Source organism: Dendrobates tinctorius, unplaced genomic scaffold (assembly GCF_039654945.1).
Source record: "Dendrobates tinctorius isolate UK_male_01 unplaced genomic scaffold, ASM3965494v1 ptg000035l, whole genome shotgun sequence".
Taxonomy (NCBI): domain Eukaryota; kingdom Metazoa; phylum Chordata; class Amphibia; order Anura; family Dendrobatidae; genus Dendrobates; species Dendrobates tinctorius.
In genome coordinates, this window is record NW_027361703.1 from 26,980,194 (window position 1) to 27,008,151 (window position 27,958).

The 27,958-nt window shown below is 42.6% G+C and overlaps 1 protein-coding gene across 2 annotated transcripts in view; it reads right to left on the reverse strand.

The window, feature by feature from the left end:
* The window catches only part of CTTNBP2 (cortactin binding protein 2), a 218,321-nt gene that overhangs the window by 112,630 nt on the left and 77,733 nt on the right, over positions 1-27,958 (reverse strand). For both annotated transcript variants that reach the window (XM_073573356.1, XM_073573355.1), the window contains exons 4-5: positions 16,764-18,384; positions 3,628-3,831 (exon numbers count right to left, since the gene is read on the reverse strand). In XM_073573356.1, the coding sequence (XP_073429457.1) occupies positions 3,628-3,831; positions 16,764-18,384 (1,825 nt within the window). The remainder of the gene's footprint in view (positions 1-3,627; positions 3,832-16,763; positions 18,385-27,958) is intronic.

A 27,958-nucleotide genomic window follows, 5' to 3' on the forward strand; every position in this document is an offset into this window, starting at 1 on the left:
TGAAGGTTCAGTGACCTGTCATTTAAGTCCAGAATGATGATGAGGCCCTCAGGCCCGCCCCAGTGCACGAACATCTCATTAATTGAAAACTGCAAACACAGATTAAAAAACAACCACAAGACGGATTTCTTACACCCAGGTGTTATTTTAATCAGTATAACAGAACCAACCTGACAAAGCCTGTAGTTTACTTAGCAAAATCCTGATGACGGGTTCGCTTTTAGTAAAGAATAGCTCTGCATTGAGAATTTCTTTTTTCTAGTGAACCAACAGAAAGCACAAGGCAATGGTGTCTAACAGTGTAATGCCACTGAAATCATCAATATTGGAGGGCTTAGACGACAGTTTGAGGGCCTCCTGACTCTTCCCAGACAGATGAAGTAAGGAAGGGGGGAGGCTTCCAAGTGATCAGACAAATCACCAGAAACAATCGGTTGACAGCTATTTATTGCGTATGAGGGAGGGGGCTTTAGTGGGCCATACACAAAGCCATGGATTTCTGCAGGATACACTGACTATCCAATATGTACAGTTGTGGCCAAAAGTATTGACACCCCTGCAATTCTGTCAGATAATACTCAGTTTCTTCCTGAAAATGATTGCAAACACAAATTCTTTGGTATTATTATCTTCATTTAAATTGTCTTAAATGAAAAAACACAAAAGATAATGAAGCAAAAAGCAAAACATTGGTCATTTCGCACAAAACTCCAAAAATGGGCCAGACAAAAGTATTGGCACCCTCAGCCTAATACTTGGTTGCACAACCTTTAGCCAAAATAACTGCGACCAACCGCTTCCTGTAACCATCAATGAGTTTCTTACAATGCTCTGCTGGAATTTTAGACCATTCTTCTTTGGCAAACTGCTCCAGGTCCCTGATATTTGAGGGATGCCGTCTCCAAACCGCCATTTTTAGATCCCTCCACAGGTGTTCTATGAGATTCAGGTCTGGACTCATTGCTGGCCACTTTAGAAGTCTCTATTGCTTTCTCGCAAACCATTTTCTAGTGCATTTTGAAGTGTGTTTTGGGTCATTGTCCTGCTGGAAGACCCATGACCTCTGAGGTAGACCCAGCTTTCTCACACTGGGCCCTACATTATGCTGCAAAATTTGTTTGTAGTCTTCAGACTTCATAATGCCATGCACACGGTCAAGCAGTCCAGTGCCAGAGGCAGCAAAGCAACCCCAAAACATCAGGGAACCTCCGCCATGTTTGACTGTAGGGACCGTGTTCTTTTCTTTGAATGCCTCTTTTTTTCTCCTGTAAACTCTATGTTGATGCCTTTGCCCAAAAAGCTCTACTTTTGTCTTATCTGACCAGAGAACATTCTTCCAAAACGTTTAATGCTTTTTCAGGTAAGTTTTGGCAAACTCCAGCCTGGCTTTTTTATGTCTCGGGGTAAGAAGTGGGGTCTTCCTGGGTCTCCTACCATACAGTCCCTTTTCATTCAGACGCTGACGGATAGTACGGGTTGACACTGTTGTACCCTCGGACTGCAGGGCAGCTTGAACTTGTTTGGATGTTAGTCAAGGTTCTTTATCCAACATCCCCACAATCTTGCATAGAAATCTCATGTCAATTTTTTTATTTTCCGTCCACATCTAGGGAGGTTAGCCACAGTGCCATGGGCTTTAAACTTCTTGATGACACTGCGCACGGTAGACACAGGAACATTCAGGTCTTTGGAGATGGACTTGTAGCCTTGAGATTGCTCATGCTTCCTAACAATTTGGTTTCTCAAGTCCTCAGAGTTCTTTGGTCTTTCTTTTCTCAATGCTCAATGCGGTACACACAAGGACACAGGACAGAAGTTGCGTCAACTTTAATCCATGTCAACTGGCTGCAAGTGTGATTTAGTTATTGCCAACACCTGTTAGGTGCCACAGGTAAGTTACAGGTGCTGTTAATTACACAAATTAGAGAAGCATCACATGATTTTTCGAACAGTGCCAATACTTTTGTCCACCCTCTTTTTTATGTTTGGTGTATAATTATATCCATTTTGGCTTTAGGACAATTCTTTTTGTGTTTTTTCATTTAAGACAAATTAAATGAAGATAATAATACCAAAGAATTTGTGTTTGCAATCATTTTCAGGAAGAAACTGAGTATTATCTGACAGAATTGCAGGGGTGTCAATACTTTTGGCCACAACTGTATGGTGAGAGAAGGTCCTCCCAATTCCTGTCTGATATGTACAACAGCCTCTCAACTACCCTTCGACACTACTAGAGGTGTCTGGCAGCAATTTCAGTACTAAAAACACATGAATGCTCAGCTAAGCAGAACATCAATGTTTATAAAAATTTGGAGATTGCAACAGATTGTGCGACAGCTAAGCCATGTCTATGGACATCTTAAAAGGGATGGCCACTATTGGACAACACTTTCTTAACTGGATCCTCTTAGTTAGTGGCCACTGATCAGCTGCGGCTTTACAGTATTCCATCAGTGCTGACAACTGCTCCAATTAAATAGTGAAGGCTAGAGAAGATCAGTAGCCACCGATTTTATGCATAGGTCACGTGGCATAATGTCACAAATCCGCTGGAAGCCAGTGTTGACATTGGAGGAAAGGATTTCAGTACCATAAATATCATCAATTATGGACACGACTCCACAATATATAAATATCCTACCAAAAACAAGTCAACATATCTCCAAAAAGTCGACAAAAAATATAGAATTTTATTAAATCAACAAATACGTACAATAAAAAGCCATGCTATTTAGCAATGGAAACTTTTTTCCATATGTAATAATCAATGAGGTTCACATATGCAGCTCAAAAAGAGGGGAGACAACACATGGTACTTAGATATAGAGTTTAGTAGTCAGATAATGAACTAGTCACATGGGCATGCAGCCAACACACTTAATAAATACCAAAGGTTATAAATAGTATAGACATAACAGTGCGGCTGTCACCCAAATACATAAAGAGGATAAGAAAGAAGGTTACCATGTATAACATGCAAAAAGGGTACAATAAATATATATGTGCAAAACCTAATAGTTTTATAGCACAAATGTATATGTATCCAAATAGTACCAGCAAAATGCAGCTGCAAGCATGGCCACTACTTGTACTGATTTATATTCATTGTTGAAGATTATATATATTTTACTTTTTCATGTACATTTTATGCTGCATGACCCTTTGTTGTCTAATTCTTTTTGAGCTCCATTTGTGAACATCATTGATTATTGCATATGGAAAAATGTTTAGTTATACGCCATTGCTAAATAGCATGGCTTTTTATTATTGTTCGAATTTGTTGATTGATAAAATTCAATATATTTATAGAATTGTGGAGATTTGTTGACTTTTGTTTTTGGTAGGATATTGACATTGGAGGAGCAGTACTGCTCCTGAAGTTGAGCATGTGTTATTGTTTTATTCTGATGAGCACTTTAGATCTTTCAGAAAAGGTTGTCCACTACTGGTACTACTTCAAGTCCAATATTTAGGCCTTGCAGGCTAGGCAAAGAAATCGGAGCTCAAATTGTCATTATTTCCCTCTTAAAATCTAAGATAAAAATGAAACCAGAGTAAATTAACTTTAGTCTAAATAAATGAAACCACAACACTTGCATATCCAGGTAGCATAACACAGTTTACCTGTATGTCCATTGATAGCAGCAGAATACAAGGCAGTATGGCCATCTTTACATAAGGTATTTAGATCCAGTCCTTCTTCATTAAGCAGCATTGACAATAAAGTGACGTTTCCCTGGGCAGCAGCTTGGTGAAGAAGGGTGGACCTGTCTCCCAGGGGAACAGGACCACCACTTGTTAACAAAGAAGTTAAGGAGAGTGACCAGCCTGTGAGTCAAAGTAATAGATGACAAGGGGAATACAGGTATAAGTATCAGGAAATAATGCAGGTTAAGTAAAACAACAGGATCTGGACTTCATTAGCAATGAGATCGTTTCTTGGTTGATACAAAAGAGAGGTATGATTAGACTTTTAGAAATGTTAATGCAATCATGGGTTAAGTAGATAACTATGGTTTTATATACTTAATTAGGATGATTTTGGGAAATGTAAAGCTATGCAAGTAAACCACAGGCTTCTTGGTCTCTGGGCTACAATTACTAGACAGAACTACGTGGCCAATAGACATGTGAATGGGAAAAACTGTGACTGCCCTAAAAATCCTCATGGTTTTGATGCTGGGGCTACACAGAGCTTTGTTAGACTACAACGTAGGCTATCATTCAGGTTGGGCACAATTAACCCGGGACTATCTGCACATACCCCCCCTATACACAATGTTATACATATAATATTTGCATGCATGTAACTTTTACCATCACTGTCGTTTTCACAACCCAGCTGGCTTCGTGCATGCGGCTATATTCAGAACTAGTATCAATAAGATATCATGCAGGTTATGAGGAATATTATAGCAAAAAAAGTTTTTACCTATGCACAGAATAGATGATAATTTGTAAGTTTGTAGAAATCTAACCAATGAGACTCAACTGATCGCCAGAACAGTGAACAGCACACGGCAATCTCTGGCAGTGCCATAATCTCAGCGTTCGGACCCCCACTAATCTAGTAGTTATCACATATCCTATGGATAAGTGGTAGTTTATTCTTACTTTAGTGCTCATTCAATGCATTACAATAATTACCTAATTTTCCATTGATTGTATATTATAAGATTTCATGTGACTTTTTAGTGGCAAAATGCTTGTTTTCCCTACACTATTATCAATAAAGAAAAAATCCACATCATAAAGTTTGTGAGATCATACCCTTAAAGGGGTTGTCCACTACTCAAACAACCCCTTCTGAATCACTATGTATAATAACACGTAAATAATAACACCTGTACACACACCTCTGGTGCCAGCGCCATTCCAGCGGTGTTAGCACCGGCTTACCCAGGGAACATGTGACATTATTGTGTCACGCGATCCACGCGCTAGTCAGCTCTGCCTTCACTCTCCTCTCTTATGGACAGAGGCGGAAGAGATCTTCGGCTGCTCTCTCACTTCCTCCAGCTGTATTGGTATGTCTGAAGGATGGAAGAGTGAAGCTAGCACTGATTGGCTGCCTGCAATATCACATGAGCCCCAGAAAAGCCAGCGGCACTGCAGGCGAGAACAAGTGTCATTTTATTGGGGGAAACATGGATTCAGAAGGACTTGTCTGAATAGCGGACAACTCCTTCAAGTAGAATACCCTCAAAACACAAGGCACCTACAAGTAGTGTGAATGGGAACTTTCTGCATCTCGTTTACAGTAGTGAAGAATGGCAGATCTTCTAACATGGCAGAAGTTTGGGTAGACCTTCAAAAACAATCAGCCATTTCTTTTAGATATCTAGATTCACTGTGAGGGCTTCTTGATTACATGGAAGCTTAATAGTGACTATCCATACCAAAAAGGTGCCCATAGACATTAATTTGAAGTTGAAAGATGATTTTAACCACAATGACAATTTGTTGAGTAAAATTGATCATAAACTATATTTTGAATGAAATGATGATGGACGATCATCATGTTGACACAGTCAGTTTTCATGTGGTAGTCGCTGGTCAATAAAGATCTTTCAGTAAAAGAAAGTTAATAGAACATTTCGATGAAAATTATTTGTTCATTGACTGACGTAAATGAACATGAATGGCCAATTGTAATGGAATAATGATAGTTAAGGTATAGCTCATTCAATGATTGTTCAACCATCAACTTACTTTTATCTAATGTGCATGACTACCTTTAAGACAGCAATTTGTGAAAAACCATATACTGCTGCATTAATGCTGAAAGATCTGTCGACTTCATATACAGAAAAAGGGATGAAAGTTTATTAAAGTTTATGAAATTTACAGCTAAGTTCAAATCAACCTGTGTATAAACTATCTGAAATGGTAAAGGAATCTGTCATGTCCATACCTGCAGATATAGCAGTAATTTGTAGGAAAACAGAGTTAAAATTATGTCTGCCTGCCTTACTGGAGTAGTGACACCAGCAAGAAAATGAACTTATATCCTTCCTGCAGCTGCTCATTTCCAGTCAAAGCCTGCTTTGCGGGATGTGTGGTGGTGTGTGTGCAGAGCAGTTGTCAAAGTGCCAGGGAGTGATTATGCTCACTGTGTAGTGAGTGGTGACTATATCGGCTCACTGCACCACCCTGATTACTAGAAAAGAGGGCTTCAGGGAGAATATAACTTCATTATCTCCCTGTATCCGCTGCTTCAACAAGTAAGAAATTAATGATTTTAATGCTATTTACTTGCAGATTAAAACTATGTTTGCAGGTGAATTGCGTTTCTGGACATTACAAGGTTCCCTTTAAGTTTAAACAAGTTGATAAATTTTTAAACGTTTTAATATATGCGCTCAGAGATAGACTTTTAAATAAACTAAGCTCACTCTATAAATAATTATAGAAAACTAAGTGGCCAACCTGAATTGCAACCTCCAAGCAGCGATGAGGGTCGGGCACCGCCTACTTGACTCTTTAGAAAAGACTTCAATAATAGAAAATCAAATAATAGAGGAATTTATACTTCAGATTTTGCCACATACAGCATTAACCATGGGGCTAGGAAGAGGAAATTGTCCGTAAAAAGAGGAAAAAGTTACCTTGAGGTAGACTTCTTTGAACTAATGGTACTTAGCAGTCCAGGTCCTGTGCATGGAAGATCCAAATGGAGCGGCAGCGATAATAATAATAAAATCCAAAGTATTACCACCAAGTTAGGAGGAGGGTGGTTTAGTGCTGTAGGTTGCGGACGCTCGTCCCGGCCGGAGACGTGCGTCCTCTCTGCAGTGCGCCCTCCTGGGCTTGAAGCGGTAGCGGCGCACGCCGAGAAAAGCTGAGGAAGGAATCCGCTGATTCAGAAACGCGTCGGAGGTTTTTGAGCTTCACCGCTCTCCATAGCTAGTCACGTGAGCGATCACGTGACTGTGACGTCACACAAGGTCCTGCGGACCTTGTTAGCTTTTCTCGGCTCCATTTGGATCTTCCATGCACAGGACCTGGACTGCTAAGTACCATTAGTTCAAAGAAGTCTACCTCAAGGTAACTTTTTCCTCTTTTTACGGACAATTTCCTCTTCCTAGCCCCATGGTTAATGCTGTATGTGGCAAAATCTGAAGTATAAATTCCTCTATTATTTGATTTTCTATTATTGAAGTCTTTTCTAAAGAGTCAAGTAGGCGGTGCCCGACCCTCATCGCTGCTTGGAGGTTGCAATTCAGGTTGGCCACTTAGTTTTCTATAATTATTTATAGAGTGAGCTTAGTTTATTTAAAAGTCTATCTCTGAGCGCATATATTAAAACGTTTAATTATTTATTCATTTGGAGGAATTTTGTGGTATTATCCTAATATCTTGCAGCTGAGTAGACTATAGCGCTAGCGCTGTGGCTGAGACATCCAAAGTTGATAAATTTAACAATGTAAGAAAATTTGTTTCTGTTTAGTAAATCTAGCCCATTAACCCATTTTAAAAGTTTTATAGGGAATTTGGTGAAATCCAGTAAGTTTGCTAAATAGACCTCTTAACATTTTGTTAACTCTGCCACTGTCAAAAGACTGGGAAACAAAAGGGAAATTTTTCATGATATAGGATGAGAAATTTAACACTGTATACATTATTGGTTGAATGGTATATGGTCTGTTGGGGAAAACAGCAAAAATGTGAATGCAATAAACAAAATAAATTTTGACAAACTGGCAACATTTTTCTTACCATTTAACATACATGTCTAATTTACTTTTCAAGACAGGAACAAATTATTTATCAAGCAAAATAAAAATGTGTCATACAAAAGAAGCCAACGAGTGAAGCATTTGCTTAAGCCGGAAAAACATGCAGTAATGGAAAAGGGAGTAAAGACAGAAGAACAGCTTCTGGCATCAGCTTCAGAATGTGGAGATGGTTAATTTGAGAGCCAAAATCAATATTTTAATCTTTTTGCCCTACTTCCAAGCCAAATCCCATTCATTGGAAAAATTATTGCATATCAAGGAGGTGAAGACAGTGATTTTACAAGTTGAAGAAAAATAATTGCAGTTTAATACAAAATAAATATCATGGGGTATGAAAATCTATGAGCTTAAAATTAACCAATAACTCAAATGCATCATGCTGGAAATCATAAAAAATGAATCATTTAAATGCAAACTATAGTAAAAACGGCTGTATGTCTTTGACAGCTATTGCAATTTGCCAAAAAGGAAAAAAAAAAGATAAGATATAAAGGAGTATTGGTCGCCATTTTCTTGCTGTTAAACACTTTTTCAAGGATTGAAAAAGACCAATACCTAAAATACGTTCTTCTTAAAGAGCTACTAACAAGTTTAGAATATGGGTGTATAAGCCAACTTATTATGTGACTTTAGAAAATCGTTAGGTAGAAACATTGACTTCTAATACCAAGAGACATCCTGCTGGCCACAAAGTATTAAGTTACGTACCGGTAACGGTATTTTTCGGAAGCCCATGACAGCACCACGAGAGAGGGGATCCGCCCTATAGGAACAGGAAACCTACAGATACAAAAGGGCGGCACCTCTCCCACGCATCAGTTGGATTACAGAGCTTGAGAGGCTACCATGGTTAGTACACAACATATAATATATACAACCTATCTACCCTATTTACCAGAATTATTTTACACCATCTCCCACATAAGGTAATTTTATGAACAATCTTCTAAAGGAGTGCACCGTTATACGTGAACAAGGGAGGGAACTAAGGGTGCTGTCATGGGCTTCCGAAAAATACCGTTACCGGTACGTAACTTAATACTTTATTTGGACTCCCATGACAGCACCACGAGAGAATTACAGAGATGTAAACTAACTTAGGGAGGGACTACAGCCTGCAGCACCCTTAGCCCGAAGGTGAGATCTGAGGAGGCACCCATGTCTAACCGATAGTGGTTAAAAAAGGTGGAAGGAGATGACCAGGTGGCCGCCTTACATATCTGATCAATAGATACTCCAGATCTTTCTGCCCAGGATGATGCCATGGCCCGAGTGGAATGCGCCCTCAGATTCTGTGGAGCCGGGCCGCCACCTGCTGTGTAGGCAAGAGAGATAGCCTCCCTAATCCACCTTGCTAACGTGCGTTTTGATACTCTGTATCCTTTCCTGGGACCTTGGAAGGATAGGAATAATGCGTTCTCCTTCTTCCAAGGATCCGTGGCTGCTAAATATGTAAGTAAGCATCTCCTAATATCTAATGCCTGAAGTTTTTGCTCTTTAGGGTTGGTTGGATTAGGGAGGAAGGAAGGCAGAACTATCTCTTGTGTCCTGTGGAATTGTGTTGCTACCTTGGGAAGGTATGCTGTATCTGGCCTTAGGATTACTCTATCTTGCAAGAACTCTGTGTAAGGGGGCAATCTGGAAAGTGCCTGTATGTCGCTCACCCTACGTGCGGATGTTATCGCTACCAGAAATGCTGTCTTAAGAGATATAACCTTTAGTGAGGCAGAAACTAAAGGTTCAAACGGACTTTCCGTCATGGCTGTAAGGACTAAGTTTAAGTCCCATGGCACACATCTGTCTTTGTGTATAGGTCTCGATCTGGCTGCTGCTCTGATGAGCCTTGCTACCCAATAATTTTTTGCAATATCACCTGCAAACAGGGCTCCTAAGGCTGAAACCTGTATTTTTAACGTACTTGTGGAGAGACCCAATTCGAAACCTTTCTGGAGAAATTCCAGAATATGTTTCGTGGGAATTCCGTCTCTGACGTCAAAGTGAAAGGTGGACAGGAATTGTTTCCAGGTCCTAGCATAGATGTTAGTGGTAGTTAATTTTCTGCTCTTTAGGAGGGTGTCAATTAAGTTCTTGGAGAACCCTCTATCCCTTAACAGTGACCTTTCAAACACCACGCCGTCAAATGAAGTCCTGCTACTTGTGGGTGGCTGATTGGCCCCTGGTAGAGGAGAACCGGAAGGTTCGGCAGTACCCAGGGATCGCATACCGACATGGTCCTCAACCATGCGAACCAGGTCCTCCTGGGCCAAAAGGGGGCAATTAGTATGACCTTTGCCCGATCCTCTCTGATCTTCCTGACTACCAGAGGAGGAAGATTCAATGGCGGGAAGGCGTATGCCAGAGAAAAGTCCCATCTTATCAGGAGGGCATCCACCGCCAGGGGATTTTCCCTGGGGTTCAGAGAGCAGAACGATTTTTCTTTTCTGTTTTCTCTGGTGGCAAAGAGGTCTACCTCTGGCTGACCCCATCTGCGGACAATCTGGTGGTAAATATCTTTGTTCAAAGCCCATTCTCCTTGCCTTAGAGCCTTGCGGCTTAGGAAGTCTGCTCTTACGTTGTCCTTTCCGCTGATGTGGAGTGCGGTTAAAGATAGAAAATTTCTCTCTGCTATCTGAAGGAGCCGTTCTGTTATCTGCATCAGAGCGCTGGAGCGGGTTCCACCTTGGTGGTTGACATATGCTACCGCTACCTGGTTGTCCGAGTGTATCCTCACGTGATGGCCCTGTAGGTACATAATGAGTTTCTTGACTGCCCGTTCTATCGCCAATAGCTCTCTCTGGTTGGATGAGATTTCAGAATCAGACCCCCAAAGTCCCTGTACCACTATGTCCCCCATATGGGCTCCCCAACCGAAGGAACTAGCGTCTGTGGTTATAATGTGGGTAATCTGTGTTATCCAGGGCACACCTGATGCTAGGTTCTCGCTATCGAGCCACCATCTAAGCGATGTAACAGCTGAGGGGCTTAGCAACACTCGACCTTGTAAGGAGCCTTCTAAGGCCCTGCTATTAACCAGGACGTCGTTCTGTAGGGCTCTAGTATGGAATTGTGCCCACCTGACTGCTGGGATGCATGAAGTTAGAGAGCCTAACAGGGACATGGCCTGTCTGAGGATCATAGACGGATTATCAATTGCCCGAAGAACCTGCTCCTGTATCTTTTGCAATTTATCTAGTGGCAGCAGGCACTGCTGAGTTTCTGAATTTAGTAATAAGCCTAGAAACTTCTGTATTTTTAAGGGCTGGAGTCGGGATTTCTCGTAGTTTAAAATCCATCCGAGGTTTTCTAATCTGGTTTTAGCTTTTTCTATCTGGGATCTACAATGACCCACCGATTTTCCCACAATCAAGAAATCATCTAAATATGGGATGATTAAGACGTCAACCTCCCGTAAATGAGCCATAACCTCGGCCACTATCTTTGTAAATACCCTAGGTGCTGCTGAGAGACCAAAGGGAAGGGCTCTATACTGATAATGACGCACTGTGCCACCTACTGAAACCGCCACTCTCAGGAACTGCTGGAAGTCTGTATGGATAGGTACATGATAGTACGCATCTTTCAGATCTATGACTGCCATAAAACAACCTTTAAACAATATTTTTATTGTTGTATTAATGGACTCCATCTTAAATGTACGATTAATCAAAAACCTGTTAAGGAAACGAAGGTTTATAATCGTTCTGAATGTCTTATCAGGTTTCTGGACTAGAAACAGGGGAGAGTAGAACCCTCTTCCTTTTTCAGCTTCTGGAACCTCTACCAGGACATTTTTCTGGCATAGGCTCAAGACTTCCGCTTCTAAAGCGGCCTGTTCGAGAGGAGAAGATCTTAAAGGGGTTAGTTTAAAGGTGTCCCGCGGGACCTGGGTAAACTCCAATCTAAGCCCGGTGGATATTACCTTGCGCACCCAGTCACTATTTGTAATCTGTGACCATGCCGGGAAGAAGGATGACAGTCTACCCCCCACGGGAATTGCTAGTCATTGATTTGGTCTCTTTTGATCTCTCGACGAGCGTGTGAACATATAGCCCGTACCTCTTCTCCTTCTGTTTTCCCATCTGGGGCGATCTCTAATAGGCGAAGAGTTGCGCCTTCTCCCCTGGCCGAATCTCCTTCTACCAAATGGACGACGGTAGGACGCAGACGAAAGGTTTGGGAATTTTTTCTTGTCGTCCCCCGCCTTCTCAAGCAGCTCGTCTAGGACAGCGCCGAACAAATATTCGCCCTCACATGGAATCGCACAGAGCTTTGCCCTGGACTGAATGTCTCCCTGCCAACACTTTAGCCACAGGGCTCTACGAGCTGCATTAGAGAGACCTGCTGCTCTGGCGGCCATTCTCACTGCATCTGCTGAGGCATCTGCTAGGAAGGCTGCTCCCTCTTGGATGGTTGGTAGGGCCCCAAGAATTGTCTGTCTTGATGTACCCTGTTTTAATTGTGACTCCAACTGGTCCAACCAGACCATCATGGACCTGGCCGTGCACGTCGATGCCACTGCTGGTCTTAAGGACCCGGCCGCCATTTCCCAGGTGTTTTTAAGGAAAGTATCTGCCTTTCTGTCTAGGGGATCTTTAAGGGATCCCATGTCCTCAAAGGGTAGCGAGGACCTTTTCGATGCCTTTGCAATGGCTGCGTCTAATTTGGGGGCTCTGTCCCAAGTATTCACTGCCGGATCGTCGAAGGGGTATCTGCGTTTGAGGGCTGGTGGTAGCGACCCTCTTTTATCCGGTTTTTTCCACTCTCTGTGGATCAGATCCTGGATCTTTTGATTTAATGGGAAGACTCTCCGCTTCCTCTGTTCCAGCCCACAGAACATGACATCCTGCATGGATAATTGGGGCTTAGGCTCCTCTACCTCCATTGTCCCTCTGACTGCTTTGACCAGCTTGTCTACCCGGTCAAGAGGCAGACAAAATCGCCCCGAGTCCTCTTCTCCTGAGGAGGACGAGGGACATGAAGCCTGGAAGTCTCTGCTTTTTCTCCATTCTACCGAGGAATCGGACTCCACCGGGACCTCGCCCCTTTGACTTCCCGGCTGGGACAAGGACTTTAGGGTTTCCCTCATTTCTGCCCTGACAATGTCCCTTAAACTCGCCGCTACCGCGGGCGACTCTTCTGCCACCGTCTGCTGAATACAGGGGGGGCACAATCTTTTGAGGCATGCGTCCGGTAATGGGCATGCACAGAGTGCGCATTCCCTATGTTTAGTCTTACTTGTAGCCTTTTTCCCCTAGAAAAAAAACACAGAAGGGGGGTCCCGTCACTGAGTGAACTTTCACGAAGATCACTTACCAGTGCCACAATCAAGTACCGGAGAATGAGGGGGATTTCTCTCAGTCGATGCTCCTGTCTGCCTGGAGGAGCTCTTACGAGTGGACTGGTCACTTCGTCCCGCCCGCTCATTACTGTCACGGGACACCTTCTTTTTCTGTTTGACCTGCCGAAGGTCATCCAGGGGCGGCAGTGATGCTTGCCGCTGCTGTCGCCCTTGCTGCTTCTGCTGCTGCTGGTGTTGCTCTCGATCACTCTCCATTACCACTGCTGCTGCTGTACGCTGCTGCTTGTGATAATGTGGCCAAGGCAAGGTACCCTGCCAGGGTCCTGCCTAAATACCCCTCCTCCGGTCAGCAGTATCCACGCCGCGCCCCTCCCCCCCTAACAGGGCTCCCTACCCCAGCTGGCGCCGCACCCGGCCCGAAAGCCGACGCCATCGGTGTTTCCGATGGGCGCCGCCATCTTGGATTCTTCGGGCATGCGCAGTGGCGCGCCGACCCGGAAGCGCATCCTCCGCCCGCCCCCCGACGTCACCGCTACCCCGGGAAGGACCGGAAGTCACGCGGGACGCCCAGGAGCCCTGGAAGCAGCGCCACCCGGTCACAGCCCCCTGCAGCCGCGCTGCCGCCGTACCTGCTCCGGACGCCGCTCCCTGCCGAACACGCCACCGCCGTGCCACCCATCCTGGGCCACCGTGGCGTCCTCCAGAAGATCCGCACCAGGCCGAGGTAGGAGACCCCCTCGCTACCTGTATCGGCTGGCCGGTCTGGGATCCGGTCTTCTGTAGGATCCCGTCCCCTCAGGAACAGGAAACCAACTGATGCGTGGGAGAGGTGCCGCCCTTTTGTATCTGTAGGTTTCCTGTTCCTATAGGGCGGATCCCCTCTCTCGTGGTGCTGTCATGGGAGTCCGAATAAATAACCAGATTATGCTGTCAAGGCCAAGAAACAGGAGAGATAACCATCAGTTCTAGACATCTGGGGCAGTTTGGGCAGCAAGCACATGAGAAAACTTACCAACACTGATATTGGAAATGTATGGACATTTAAATTCTGTTACCAGTCTTAACCTGGAATGCCCCCAAATCTGTCAAGAGTGCTTCAAAATTGTACAGGATAATCCACTTGTCGATAGATTTTGTATAAATCCCACCCCAATTCTTTCATGGATGTTTAGAATTTCAAGGGATTGATTCTGAAGTATCTCGTTTCGATAATCCTTGGCAACTATGACATGGATTTCTGCAATCACTATTGATATTAATGGAACAGTTCCAGAAATTTCTTCCACATGTGAATAAAACCTAAATGCCAAACCCAAACACAGGACAACCCTTACGCAATAAAAGCAATATCTAACAGTAGATTGTGGCAGACTCTAACGCAGCCTGTTTTTGTGGCCGGAATGTGATAGATGGCATTAATACTAGCAGTCATGCTGAAAATGCTATCACCAGGTATACAAACCAGCCATTTCTGCTGAAACATACGTCACCTGCGCTACATGATTGATGGCACGAGCGCAGCTTGCTTCAATAGAGACAGAGTGACTTTTCCAGACACATGACTCTCCATCAGCAGCTATCTTAGGCTGGGTTCATACTGCGTTTAGGCTGTCCATTAGATGGACTGCATTACCCCTCGGCATAACGCGTTGCATTGAACAGGCTGGTTAAACACAATGTGAACCTGGCCTTATGGTCGAGAAAACTGTGCAGAAGGGAAGAAGTTGGGCCGAGCGAGGGGGTATGGTTTTAATACAAAAAATGGATACTTTCCAAAAATTCTGAAAATGCAAGCTTTGTACAAGTGGCATATTAGTAAATTGATTCGTCTACAGTTTGACAAACAATTGTTAATATTAACTATAAAGTAGCTAACTCCATTAAGATTATCTGATTCTACTAGAGGTTTGTACTTTTTGAACGTGCCCAATGATGTAAGAGGTACAGACTACACTACTCTATTAAGCCTGATACCAATAGAACTACAGTATAACTGTCCCAATAGCCCTGATATAGAGACAGATACAGCCGGCACTATTCCACACAAGTATACTTCAGTGTTGGTTGGCGGACTATTAAATTATAAAGACTAGGTGTTGCTAGTGCCAGAATCCAGTTAATAAACTGTTACTTTAATGTTCTTTGTTTCTCACACATCATGCCAAAAACAGGGATGGGAGGTGCAATGAGGTCACGGCTGTTTCATCTTCTGGCCAGATGAAGTCACCAGATGTGAAATGGCCATGACGTTATAGACATTCCATCACTTGCGATGTTTTTGCATGTTATATAACTGTTCAATATATTAGTATTTTGTTAGTAGCTCTTTATAGGCCAAATAGTATTCTAGGTTCGATGGTTCTTATAAGCATTTTACCTCCCATTAGAAGAGGTTCTGAAGACTTATGAAGATGGTTGAATGTACAAAAATGAGGCAATTTTACAGCCTCAATCCACCAGTTCTAAGATCGAGGTCAGAAATCCAACATGATGTAAATAATCTGAGAGCACATTCTGAGCTAGGCTGAATAAAGAATAAATTCATAAATCTGTAGAACCCCTTGAAATATAGAGCTGTTAACAGTTACAGGTCTAAGAAGTGTGATATAACACAATCCTAAGCAAACAGAGGAGAAATACTATTATGACAAGAGGCTCCACAGAGTCTCTGTGATAAACTTCGTTTTGGCAATATTACATTAAGAAAGTGGTTATAGTTACTGACCTAACTTCTATCAAGGAAAACGCTTGTGAATTTTTATGTGAAGCTGGGTCTCCTAATTGGCAGAATGTTCTGCTTTTTTCAAAACTGCATGAACAAGTGCAGAGCACAGTAAGCCAAGACTGTTTGATGGAAAATGGCAAATCTAGGAATAAGAAGAAAAGGCAACTTTAGTCCAAACACAATGTATATGTCGCTTAAATGTTCATGAGCAGCTCATCCATACTTAAACAGAGTCTGCCACCATGTCATAGGAATCCTTCATCTGGGATAATAACTGAAAGCAATTAGAGAGTCACAAAATATACACAGTCAAGGTCTTGATATGACCCCTCCATTTAACTACTGTAAAAGGGGTTTATAACTGCCAAGTATGCACCTGCTAGAAAAGTCCCGCTTTCATAAGTAAGTTAGCACTGTTGAGTATGAAGGTGAACCTTACAGATAGTTTAGTGAATTTCTGAAAAAGTTACATGTACCAGTGCCTAATGGAAATGGACAGCTACAGCAATACAACAAAGCTGTATGAACCTAAATGGGCCAACTGGGGCCATGCTCCATTGTATAGTCCAACTAAGCTACTAAATATCCTTATTTCCATTGGTCTATTTTGTCTATTATATAAGTTACAAATGTCCTCCAAAACTAACCCGCATCTGGCATGCAGTCATCAATGCTGTTAATGCTATCATTTTATTCTTCTATATAGAACGCTCACGCATAACACTCAAACACCATATATTTTACCTAAAAAATAGTATTTAATAGAATTTGAAAGAAATATTCTGATTGCACTAACCCAATTCTGATAAATTTCTAAAATCAGTTGGGAGAAGAACGTGCAAACTGATTTTGTAATAAAACAGATTCTCATACCCCATGTATGAAAGGAAATACAATGTGCTATAGAGACTTATCTGAAGAATGAAAGGTAAGAAACAAGTAACCACATACCGATACATTTGGCAGAATAAACAGTGTAAAGCTGATATCCCATTACCTGATGCTGTTACCAGGAGGCTGTCTGAATCACATGGTCTACAGGATGAGGCACTAACAGGGTGTATGGAGGAGTTACAGGCAATGGTTGTGGGAATGACAAGGGAACTTTCTGAACATGCAGGTTCGGTCCATCCAGGGGACTGGGAATGCCAAGCACCCACCTGTGATGTGCCTATGGCTGGTATGACACAGCCTGCAGATGCCACAGGTATATCTATAGATGGTTTTGGTGGCAGCTGAGGTGAAGACTTAGATACAGTTTCCTCGTTTACCCTGAATCCGTGTGTTGAAGTGGTAGGAGCAGATGTAATGGGTTTATGCTCATTTTTCACCCCAACATTTGATGGAGTCTTTAATGGAGGATGTGGTAAAGATGGAGTCTGGGAAAGTCCAGGCTTTTTTGGAGGAATAGGCGGTGGATTTCCCCGATCAACTCTTGAAACTGAAGTTGATTTAAGTGCAAATGATGGATGCCCAGTTCGTCCAGCAACTGGTGGATATGTACCAGTTTCCATTGCATGTGAGAACCCAGGTCTGATTTGTGCATTCCCCTGAGGACTAGTAAACCTAGAAAGGACTTGGGTCACAGTATTTCTAGCCATTTGCTTCGCAACCATATTTTCACGGCTGTTGGGGGATAATTCTCTTGTTTGAAGATTTTGAGTTGTGTTTCCATTTTGGTCATGCTCATTGGCATTTGCCTGAAACTTAAACTTGGCAGCCTGAATACGCGGACTAAGACCTGAGTTTACGGTTGTGATAGAACTAGGTGTATGTAAACTCTGCATAGACTGAGACAGGTAGCTTGGAGAAGCTGGTGTGGTGCAAAATGGAATGTTAGGGTGGGCAGAGGAAATACTTGTCTGTTCTGATAAGCAGCCATTCTCTTCTGTGCGGCTTAAAAATGAAGATACTCCATGGTTTGTAGGAAGACCTGTTAATGAATCATTTTGGACTGTATATCTATCTGTAACATGCTTTGCAAATGCAGAATTTGTACAAACATTTCCCTTTGCATTGCTTGCTATGACATGATTAACTATTGATGGCTTGGCTGGTATTGTCAAAGGAGACTTCTTTATACTTTCAGAGTCACCATCTACAACTGATGTCTGGCAAGAAACAGAACGTGATCCAGATCCCACAGACAGAGAGAGCTTATCTTTATTTTTGCGAAGAGATATAGTTGTTTTATCTTCTTCTCTAGACATTTTCAACTGCTCAATCATTTTCTTCATCTTGTCTATTTCATCTTGTAGTTCTTTGGTGTGTGCTTCTTCTTGTGAGAGCTTGGCATGGAGATGCTCTCTTTCAGTATCAAATTCAGAAAGTTGTTTTTCAACCCGAGCTTCCATCTGTGCTTCCATTTGGGACCTAATCTGTTTTTCAGTAGCTAGAGCTTCTTCTAGGTCAGAACTCTTCTTCTTTTCCAATTCTAATTTTGACACTACATCATCAAACTTTTGAGACTCTTCCACTAGTTTGTTGGACAAAAGTTTACACTCTTTAACTAAAATCAGTACAACATGTTTATTTTTGGCGCGTTCTTCCTCTAGACGTGCCAATAGCTTTTTGTGGTCTTCTTCTATAGCTTGAAGCTCATTTTTCTCTGACTCGAGCTGCATTTAGAAAAAAACAAACCAAATTATTCTAACGTTACATAAAATTATGCTACATTTAGCTGGGTTATCTCTTCTATTAATAATATATTACTTGTTCATGTATATGTTCTTGAAGCTCCTTTTAACAACTTATTGGCTTCACTGAATATGTCAGAAGGCAAAGGCGAAAGCAGAAAGTAAAGGCAGCAAAACTAAAAATTTGTCACTAGAGAGCTTCTTATTTTAGCACATTCATAGCATGCTTCAGGGTCTGTTCACAATGGCGTAATGGCTTGTTTTATAAATATCGGATAAAAAATTACACAGAAATCCCCCTTAAATAATGAGGTCAGATCTTAGAATCCACAGCTGTAGCCCCATGGCTGGAGAAGATCTTGCAGATAGCAATTCACTTCTCTGGTGACATCACAGTACCTGGGCTTGAGGAAATTAAGAATTCTTGACGGTATAAAATAAAATTCAACCGATGCGTTTCAGCTGTGGACTGGCACGTCTGGCGTCGAAACGCGTTGGTGGAATAAAAACCTTAATTCTATACCATTCAAGATTCTTCATACCAACAAGTGCAGCCCAGGTACAGTGATATCTCCAATGAAGTGAGATTTAACCCCCAAGGGTGGTTTGCACGTTCATGTCCAGGCCAATTTTTACAATTCTGACCACTGTCCCTTTATGAGGTAATAACTCTGAAATGCTTCCATGGATCCTGGTGATTCTGAAACTGTTTTCTCATGACATATTTTAGTTCATGTTAGTGGTAAAATTTCATTCAAATAACTTGCGTTTATTTGTGAAAAAAACAGAAATTTGGCGAAAATTTTTAAAATTTCGCAATTTTCCAACTTTGAATTTTTATGCCCTTAAATCAGAGATATGGCACACAAAAAACTTAATAAGTAACATTTCCCACATGTTTTCTTTACATCAGCACAATTTTGGAACCAAAATTTTTTTTGGTTAGGAAGTTATAAGGGTTAAAAGTTGACCAGCGATTTCTCATTTTTGCAACACCATTTTATTTTTACGGACCACATCACATTTGAAGCCACTTTGAGGGGTCTATATGATAGAAAATACCCAAAAGTGACGCCATTCTAAAAACTGCACCCCTTAAGGTGCTCAAAACCACATTCAAGAAGTTTATTAACCCTTCAGGTGCGTCACAGTAACTTTTTGAATATTTAAAAAAAAAAATGAACATTTAACTTTTTTTCACAAAAAAAATACTTCAGATTCAATTTTTTTTATTTTACCAAGGGTAACAAGAGAAATTGGACTGCAAAAGTTATTGTGCAATTTGTTCTGAGTACGCCGATACCTGATATGTGGGGGGGAACCACTGTTTTGGCGCATGGCAGAGCTCAGAAGGGAAGGAGCGCTGTTTGACTTTTCAATAAAAAATTGGCTGTAATTCAGATCGGACGCAATGTCACGTTTGGAGAGCCCCTGATGTACCTAAACAGTGGAAAACCCCCACAAGTGACCCCATTTTGGAAACTAGACCCCCCAAGGAACTTATCTAGATATGTGGTGAGAACTTTGAACCCACAAGGGCTTCACAAAAGTTTACAACGTACAGCGGTACAATTAAAAAATCATATTTTTTTCACAAAAATGATCTTTTCACCCCCAATTTTTATTTTTTCAAGGGTAACAGGACCCTAAAAGTTATTGTGCAATTTGTCCTGAGTACGCTGATACCCCATATGTGGGTGTAAACGACTATTTGGGCGCATGGCAGAGCTCAGAAGGGAAGCAGCGCCATTTGACGTTTTTGGCTGGAATTGAGATCAGACACCATGTCGCGACTGGAAAACCCCTGATGTACCAAAACAGTGGAAACCCCCCACAATTGACACCATTTTGGAAACTAGACCCCCCAAGGAACTTATCTAGATGTGTGGTGAGCACTTTGAACCCCCCCCCGTGCTTCACAGAAGTTTATAACGCCCGGGCGTGAAAATAAAAAAAATCGTATTTTTTCCACAAACATGATCTTTTAGTCACCAATTTTTTTATTTTCCCAAGGGTACCAGGAGAAATTGGACCTCAAAAGTTGTTGTCCAATTTGTCCCGAGTACGCTGATACCCCATATGTGGGAGAAAACTACTGTATGGGCACGCGTCAGGGCTCGGAAGGGAAGTAGTGATGTTTTGGAATGCAGACTTTGATGGAATGGTCTGCGGGCGTCATGTTGCTTTTGGAGAGTCCCTGATGTACCTAAACTATTGAAACTCCCCACAAGTGACTCCATTTTGGAAACTAGACCCCCTCACGGAACTTATCTAGATGTGTGGTGAGCAGTTTGAACCCCCAAGTGCTTCACAGAAGCTTATAACGCCCGGGCGTGAAAATAAAAAAAAAAATTTTTTTCCACAAAAATGATATTTTTGCCCCCAATTTTTTATTTTCCTAAGGGTAACAGGAGAACTTGGACCCCAAAAGTTGTTTTGCAATTTGTCCTGAGTAGGCTGATACCCCATATGTGGGGGTAAAACACTGTTTGGGCGCATGGCAGAGCTTGGAAGAGAAGGAGCACCATTTGACTTTTTCAACGCAGAATTGGCTGGAATTGAGATCAGACGCCATGTTGCATTTGGAGAGCACCTGATGTGCCCAAACAGTGGAAACCCCCCCCCATTATAACTCCAACCCTAACCCCAACACACCCCTAACCCTAATCTCAGCGCTAACTCTAGCCCTAACCCTAATGGGAAAATGGAAATAAATACATTTTCTTTTAATTTTATTATTTTTCCCTAACTAAGGGGGTGATAACGGGGGTGTTTGATTTACTATTTATAGCGGGTTTTTATTTTTGGCCGCTGTCACGCGCTAAAAGACGCTTTTTATTGTAAAAATAGTTTTTGCATCACCACATATTGAAAGCTATAATTTTTCCATATTTTGACCCACAGAGTCATGTGAGGTCTTATTTTTTGCGGGACGAGTTGATGGCTTTATTTGTATCATTTTCGGGCACGTGACATCTTTTGATCGCTTTTTATTCCGATTTTTGGGACGCAGAATGAACAAAAACCAGCGTTTCATAAATTTCTTTTGGGGGGTGCGTTTACACCGTTCCATCTGCGGTAAAATTGATAAAGCCCTTTTATTCTTCGGGTCAGTACGGTTACAGCGATACCTCATTTATGCCTTTTTTTATGTTTTGGCGCTTTTATGCAATGAAAACTATTTTATATAAAAAATAATTATTTTTGCATCGCTTTATTCTGCGAGCTATAACTTTTTTTATTTTTTTGCTGATGATGCTGTATGGCGGCTCTGATTATTGCGGGACAAGATGACGTTTTCAGCGGTACCATGGATATTTATATGCGTCTTTTTAATCACGCGTTATTGCACTTTTTGTTCGGCGGTATGATAATCAATCATTTTTTGCTTAGTTTTTTATTTTTTAAGGGGTTCGCTTAAGGGGTTTACTAGTGGGACAGTTTTATAGGGCGGGTCATTACTGACGCGGCGATACCAAATGTGTACTTTTATTGTTTTGTTTTTTTTATTTCCATAAAATGAATTTATTAGGGAATATTTTATTTATTTAGCGATTTTTTTCAAAATTATTTTTACACTTTTTTTTTTTTTTTTTTTAAACTTTATTACATTGTCCCAGGGGGGACATACCTGTCATGTGACAGATCGCTGCCCATTGTGCTGCTGTGGGGGGCTCAGGGAAGCACGGAAGGAGCCCCCCTCCCTACCGACGCTTCCCTTTAGACCCCCGGTACACCGCGATCGTGTTTGATCGCGGTGTGCAAGGGGTTAACGTGTCGGGGGCGGTCCGTGACTACCACTGACAAATTGTGCCGGGTGTCAGCTGTGATAATCTGCTGACACCCGGCCGCGATCAGCGGCACTCACCACGTGGGCGCCGCTGATCGCTGTGACGTACTATCCCGTCCCTGGGAATTAAGTCCCAGGGCACATGGACGGGATAGTACGTCACATGACAGAAAGGGGTTAAAGACCCTCATTAATCTAAGCAAGTGTATAGCTGTAGGACATTGTTCCCCAAGTCCACGTTCTCAAGAGCCACCAACAGGTCATGTTTTCAGAATTTCCCTTAAAATTGCACAGGTGAGATCTGCTCACCTGCACAGGCAATAATTGCACCACCTGTCAATACTAAGGAAATCCTTAAAACCTGACCTGTTGGTGGCTCTTGAGGACTGGAGTTGGGGACCACTGCTGTAGGGTATACAGCTATAGGGGTTGAGGAAATTGTGTTTACATTCAAGCTCTTGCTGATAACTGAAGATATTTTACAATTCTTCCATAACATTCGAGGAAATGAGTATTACAAAAAAACATGTTAAAAATTGTGCTATGGGGGAGCATTGGACAACTATTTACGGTATGTGTGTGGGGGCCTCCCAACTCTCACTTGACAGAAGATGTTGAGGGAGAGAAGGATCTGGCCTGTTGATTTTCAACAGCTGATTCTTTTGATTCTCACAGTGGTTATGTAATAGAGAACAAATGCATTCTCAGCCAACCATTACTGTGGTTGGTACTGTGTATGGGAAAATCAGGAGAAATAGAGGGCAGTAGAACAGCTATATAATGTGTATGGTGGAGATATAAATATTAGATTGTGAGCCTCAGTAGTATTAGACTGATATTAGTGATACAATGTGAGTTTGGAATGTATGTTTAAATTATGATTATTATGCAGCCAAATTCATTTGGATAATATACATAACGGTTATTGTACAAATGACCTTATTGAGTGCAAGTTCAATCTTTCCTTGGTTTGTGCTGCTGAATTAATAGAGCAAGTGGTTAATCTACTGGTTAATAATTTATTTGCTTGGAAAACTACAAACCTAATCTGAAAGTTGAAAGACCAACAATTGTGACCAGATGCTTCTGAAAATACATTCCTCTTTTCTTTGTCATAGCCTTATCTGTTCTGTGTGCTTACACTGAGTTACTATGTAAACAGTGTTCAGAGAATAGCACATTTCATGTAGAATGGATCCAGTTACCTTTTTTATTAGGCCTCATTTACATCTGCTTGCCTTGTTGCAAATTACTTTGTTTTAAAGGGACGGTATCAGCAGAAAATGACCTTTTGTTTAAACCAGGTTTTTGTGTTGAATGTTTTTATTTTGCTACTGATTTATTTTTCATTATTACAATTTGTAGTACAAATAAGCCGGATTACTTACCGGTAATGCTCTTTTAATGAGTCCATGACAGCACCCACTTGGAGAGAGGGATCCGCCCATAGGAACAGGAAACCTACAGAGATAAAAGAGGGCGGTCCGCCTCTCCCCCTCAGTTGGATTTCAGAGTACCAGGAGGACCGCCAATTATTAGGCCATTATATTATCCAATATTTTAAATTTATTAACTTTACAACTAAGAAGGTGTATATACAATATGTTAACTTCTAGGGAGGGTTAGTGAACGGGTGCTGTCGTGGACTCATTAAAAGAGCATTACCGGTAAGTAATCCGGCTTTTTACTCTTCGCCACGACAGCACCCACTTGGAGAGACCTTCACCTGGGAGGGACCACCGTGCCGAGGACCGCTCTACCAAAAGCTAGGTCAGATGAGCATGATAAATCAAGCCTATAGTGATTATAAAAGGTAGAGGGTGTAGACCAGGTTGCCGCCTTACATATAGACTCGATTGCGACGTCTCCCCTCTCTGCCCAAGAGGAAGCCATAGCTCTGGCGGAATGTGCTCTGATACCCTCCGGAGGATTTTCATTGCTCTCGGAGTATGCCAGCCCAATCGCGTCTCTGATCCACCGAGACAAAGTACCCCTTGTGACTTCATATCCCTTCTTTTGGCCCTGAAAGGAAACAAATAGAGCCCTACTCTTCCTCCAGCTGCTAGACCTCTCGATGTATTGTAATACAGCTCTTCTAACGTCTAGTGTATGGAACTTTTCTTCCTCTGGAGTAGAAGGGTTTCTAAAAAATGAAGGGAGGTGAATCTATTGTGATCTATGAAACTTCCCTGCTACTTTTGGTAGGTATGAGGGGTCTGGTTTTAATATTAGCTGATCCTGGAATGTCAACAGAAAAGGGGGTTCTATTGAAAGTGCTTGTATGTCGCTAACTCTTCTGGCTGAGGTTAGTGCAACTAGCAGTACTGTTTTGAAGGATAGGTGTTTAAGGGATATTGAATCTAAAGGTTCAAAAGGAGGACGTGTTAGAGCCTCCAGAACCAGGTTTAAGTCCCAAGGAGGAACTCTAGGTATGTGCACCGGCTCGCTCCGCTCACAGGCCGAGATGAATCTGCCTATCCATCTATTGCCTGCCACGTTATAACTATAGAGGGCCCCTAGAGCCGACACCTGGACTTTTAGTGTGTTAACAGATAGTCCTAATTCCTTTCTGTAGGAACTCTAGGATCGCTGTAATCGGAATTTCTCCAGAATCAGGGCCTGTGTGGGACTCTAGGAATTTTCTCCATACTCTGGTGTAGATTTTTGTCGTTGCCACTTTTCGACTTTGTAGGAGTGTATTGACTAATCCCTCCAAGAATCCTCTTGATCTCAACATTTCCCTTTCAAGTTCCAGGCCGTCAAGTGGAGATTGTCCACTTGAGGATGGAAGAATGGCCCCTGTGAGAGGAGCCTGGGGGTTGAAGGAAGCACCCACGGGTCTGTCACTGACATTGCTTGCAGGCACGAAAACCATGGCCTCCTGGGCCAGAATGGTGCTATTAAGATTATTCGTGCTTCCTCTGCTCTGATTTTCCTGATCACCTGCGGTAGTAGTATGATTGGTGGAAAAGCATATACCAGTTTGAAGTGCCACGGGGCATCCAGAATTTCCGGATTGTCTGTCATATTTAGAGAGGCGAACCTTCGCACCTGCCTGTTTTCTCTGGTGGCGAAGAGATCTATTTGGGGAAGACCCCATAGTGACACGATGCGTGTGAATATCCCCCGGCTTAGACACCACTCTCCTTGCCGCAGTGTATGGTGGCTTAGAAAATCTGCCTCCAAATTGTCTCTTCCCCTTATGTGGAGGGCTGAGAGAGACAAAAAATGTTTTTCTGCTAGGGATAAAATCCTTCTTGCGGAAGACCTTAAGGTGACTGATCGAGTTCCGCCTTGTCTGTTCAGATATGCGACTACTGTGGTGTTGTCCAAAAGGATTCTCACGTTTTCCCCTTGTAACTGTGGAAGAAAATGATATAATGCATGATAGACTGCCTTTAGTTCTTTTAAATTTGACGAATCCTTATCTTCGCCTATATCCCATAGGCCTTGGGCAAAAATATTCCCCATATGGGCTCCCCATCCTGTGGGGCTAGCGTCCGTGATAATTATACGGGAGGGTGTTATAACCCAAGGTACTCCTCCCGCTAGGTTATCGTCCCTTAGCCACCATGCAAGGGAGGTTAGGACCTCCTGGGATAGCGTGATCTTCTTTGTCAGATTCCCCCGGTCACGGGACTCCTCTAAGAGAATTTGGTGTTGTAGCTCCCTTGTGTGGAACTGGGCCCACCGAACTGCCGGGATGCAGGCAGTAAGGTATCCCAGGAGGGACATTGCTTCCCTTAAAGATATGTGTGGCCGATCTATTGCTATCCTAACCTTTTTAATTGCTGAAATTTTTACCTGTGACAGCAGACATTTTTGGTATATGGAGTCTAGCTCGAGACCCAGGAAGGACTGAACAGACTCCGGCTCGATTCTGGACTTCTTGAAGTTTATTATCCACCCTAGGGCCTGTAGGGACAAGATTGTATCAGCAACTCGCTCATTACATTGCCGAATTGAATTCCCTATCAAAAAATCATCCAGATAGGGTACTATTAGTGTGTCCTTCTGGCGTAAAAAAGCCATCACTTCCAGCATCACCTTTGTAAATACTCGTGGTGCGATGGAAATGCCGAATGGCATGGCTGTGAACTGGAGATGCTGTATCTTGCCATCGAGGAGGACCGCCACTCTGAGGTATCTCTGATATCTGCAATGGATGGGAATATGATAATAAGCATCCTTCAGATCCAAGCCTGCCATCATACAATTGGGGAAGAGGAGCTTAATCGTGGATCTTATGGATTCCATCTTAAATTTATGATTTATTATAAATGAATTTAATTTCTTCAAGTTGATTATCGTCCGGAATGATCCATCTGGTTAAGATATCAGAAAGAGAGGGGAGTAAAATCCTCTCCCTTCCTGCCCTTTAGGCACATGGACCAAAACTTTTTTGTCCAGTAGGTTCCAAATCTCAGCCTCCAGGGCCTGCTGTTGGATTGGTGAGCTGAAGGATGTTATGATTAATCAATTATGGGGTACATGATGGAATTCTATCTTTAACCCTTCTTTAATAATGCCCAGAACCCAAGGGCTAGCCGTAATTTTCTCCCATTCTCGAAAAAAAATTTTTAGCCTCCCTCCTACTGGAGGGACTGGCTCCTCAGTTCCCGTCCCTGCGGAAGGAGGATCCCCTAAACATGGCACCTTTGCCCTTTCCTTCCTTTGTGGCCCAGCGGTTTTGATTTTCTGCTGGTCTTCCCCGGCCAAATGGTCTTCTCCTAAACGCCCTCCTATAAAATGGGAGAGGAGGGTTAGGGAATCCTTTTTTCCTTTCTGTTGCCTTCGTAAGGATTTCATCTAAGGCTTTCCCAAATAAGAACTCACCCTCGCAAGGAATGGTACAAAGCTTTGCTTTGGACTGGGTGTCACCTCTCCAGCTTTTAAGCCATAGGCTACGTCTGGCGTTATTAGCCAACCCTGCTGTTCTGGCTGCCATGCGTAAGGAATCAGCAGAAGCATCTGCTATATATGCTGCTGCGCCACGGATTAGTGGTATGGCGGCTCGTAGCTTGTCTCTGGAGATCTTCTGGTCTATTTGCTGGTCTAGTTGATCGATCCAGACCAGCATAGAACGAGCTGTGCATGTACTAGCTATTGCCGGTTTAAACGTGCCGGTAGCTGCCTCCCATGCCCTCTTCAATGAAGCGTCAGCTTTGCGGTCAAGAGGGTCTTTTAGAACCCCTGTGTCCTCCACTGGTAAGATCGTTTGCTTTGAGGCGGAGGCCACTGCCGCGTCTACCTTCGGGACCTTAACCCATGTCGACAACTCTTCGTCGCTAAAGGGGTACCTTCTCTTTGAGGTTGAGGGAAGATACCCTCTCTGGTCCTGTCTCTCCCATTCCTTCTTAACCAGAGCTTTTATCGCTGGAATAACCGGAAAAACTCTCCTCTTTCTGTCGGTAAGACCTGCAAACATAATTTCTTGAGTCGTTTGTGGCTCCTTTGTGTCTGCGCATCCCATTGTATTCCGCACGGATTTAACTAAATTATCCATATGATCTAAAGGAAAACAGCAACGGCCCTCCATATCTGAGGAGGATGCTGATGTGGATGCATTGGAACTATCTGAGGCTACTTCGCCCTCATCGGTGTCTACGGCCCCTGCTGGCTTAGTAGTTTCGATATTAGTAGGCCTGCTAGACTGGTTTAAGGCCTGTAGTTCTTCCCTAATTATGGCCCTTATATCTGCGGCTGATGTTGATGCCTGTTTTGCCGTTTCGTTAATGCATCTTTTGCACAGCCTTTTTGTGTAAG